General features: G+C 47.6%; 1 protein-coding gene across 1 annotated transcript in view; it reads right to left on the bottom strand.

Moving 5' to 3' along the window:
• LOC119592804 (transient receptor potential cation channel subfamily A member 1-like) overlaps positions 1-525 on the bottom strand; it is a 33,214-nt gene that overhangs the window by 6,748 nt on the left and 25,941 nt on the right. The window contains exons 13-14 of the mRNA XM_037941712.1: positions 294-498; positions 25-99 (exon numbers count right to left, since the gene is read on the bottom strand). Of these exons, the coding sequence (XP_037797640.1) occupies positions 25-99; positions 294-498 (280 nt within the window). The remainder of the gene's footprint in view (positions 1-24; positions 100-293; positions 499-525) is intronic.

The raw sequence follows: 525 nt of genomic DNA, 5'->3' as shown, positions 1-525 counted from the left end.
AAAATTCTGATGGTAGAGCTGCACCAGTTCCCTTAAGATCCCGTACACAGCGTACATCATGATGCACAGGCTGGTTATGTAGGTGGGCATCGTTATGTTCTGTTGTACGGGAAAACGAGGCAATATTAGCGTCTTTATGCTTATGATATTTTAAGGCTGTGTCGCGTTTATGGTTACATATTGATTATTCAAGGATATATCACTACGATAAGGATTTTGTAAGGGTATTTTATCATGCGATTCTCGTAGACATTATTAAAGGATGTATTTTGATAAGAGAGAGGCATATTCACCGTAGGGTCCTGTGTCTCCGAGTCTTCCTTCCGCGAGAACATCCAAGCGACAATCGAGTTCCTCCGAGGAGCTTCCGATGTCGGGTCGTCGTCCTTAAGTTCCGTTCGTGATCCTCCCGTCGCCGAGGAACCCCGAGTGGTGTCGAGAGATTCCTCCGTTGCGTTCCGATCGCCGTCTGCGTCGACGAAGGGGGTGATGACTGTGCTGCCACCAATGTCGTCGTCGAATACG

Source organism: Penaeus monodon, chromosome 31 (assembly GCF_015228065.2).
Source record: "Penaeus monodon isolate SGIC_2016 chromosome 31, NSTDA_Pmon_1, whole genome shotgun sequence".
NCBI lineage: Eukaryota > Metazoa > Arthropoda > Malacostraca > Decapoda > Penaeidae > Penaeus > Penaeus monodon.
This window is presented reverse-complemented; position numbering and strand designations above follow the sequence as displayed.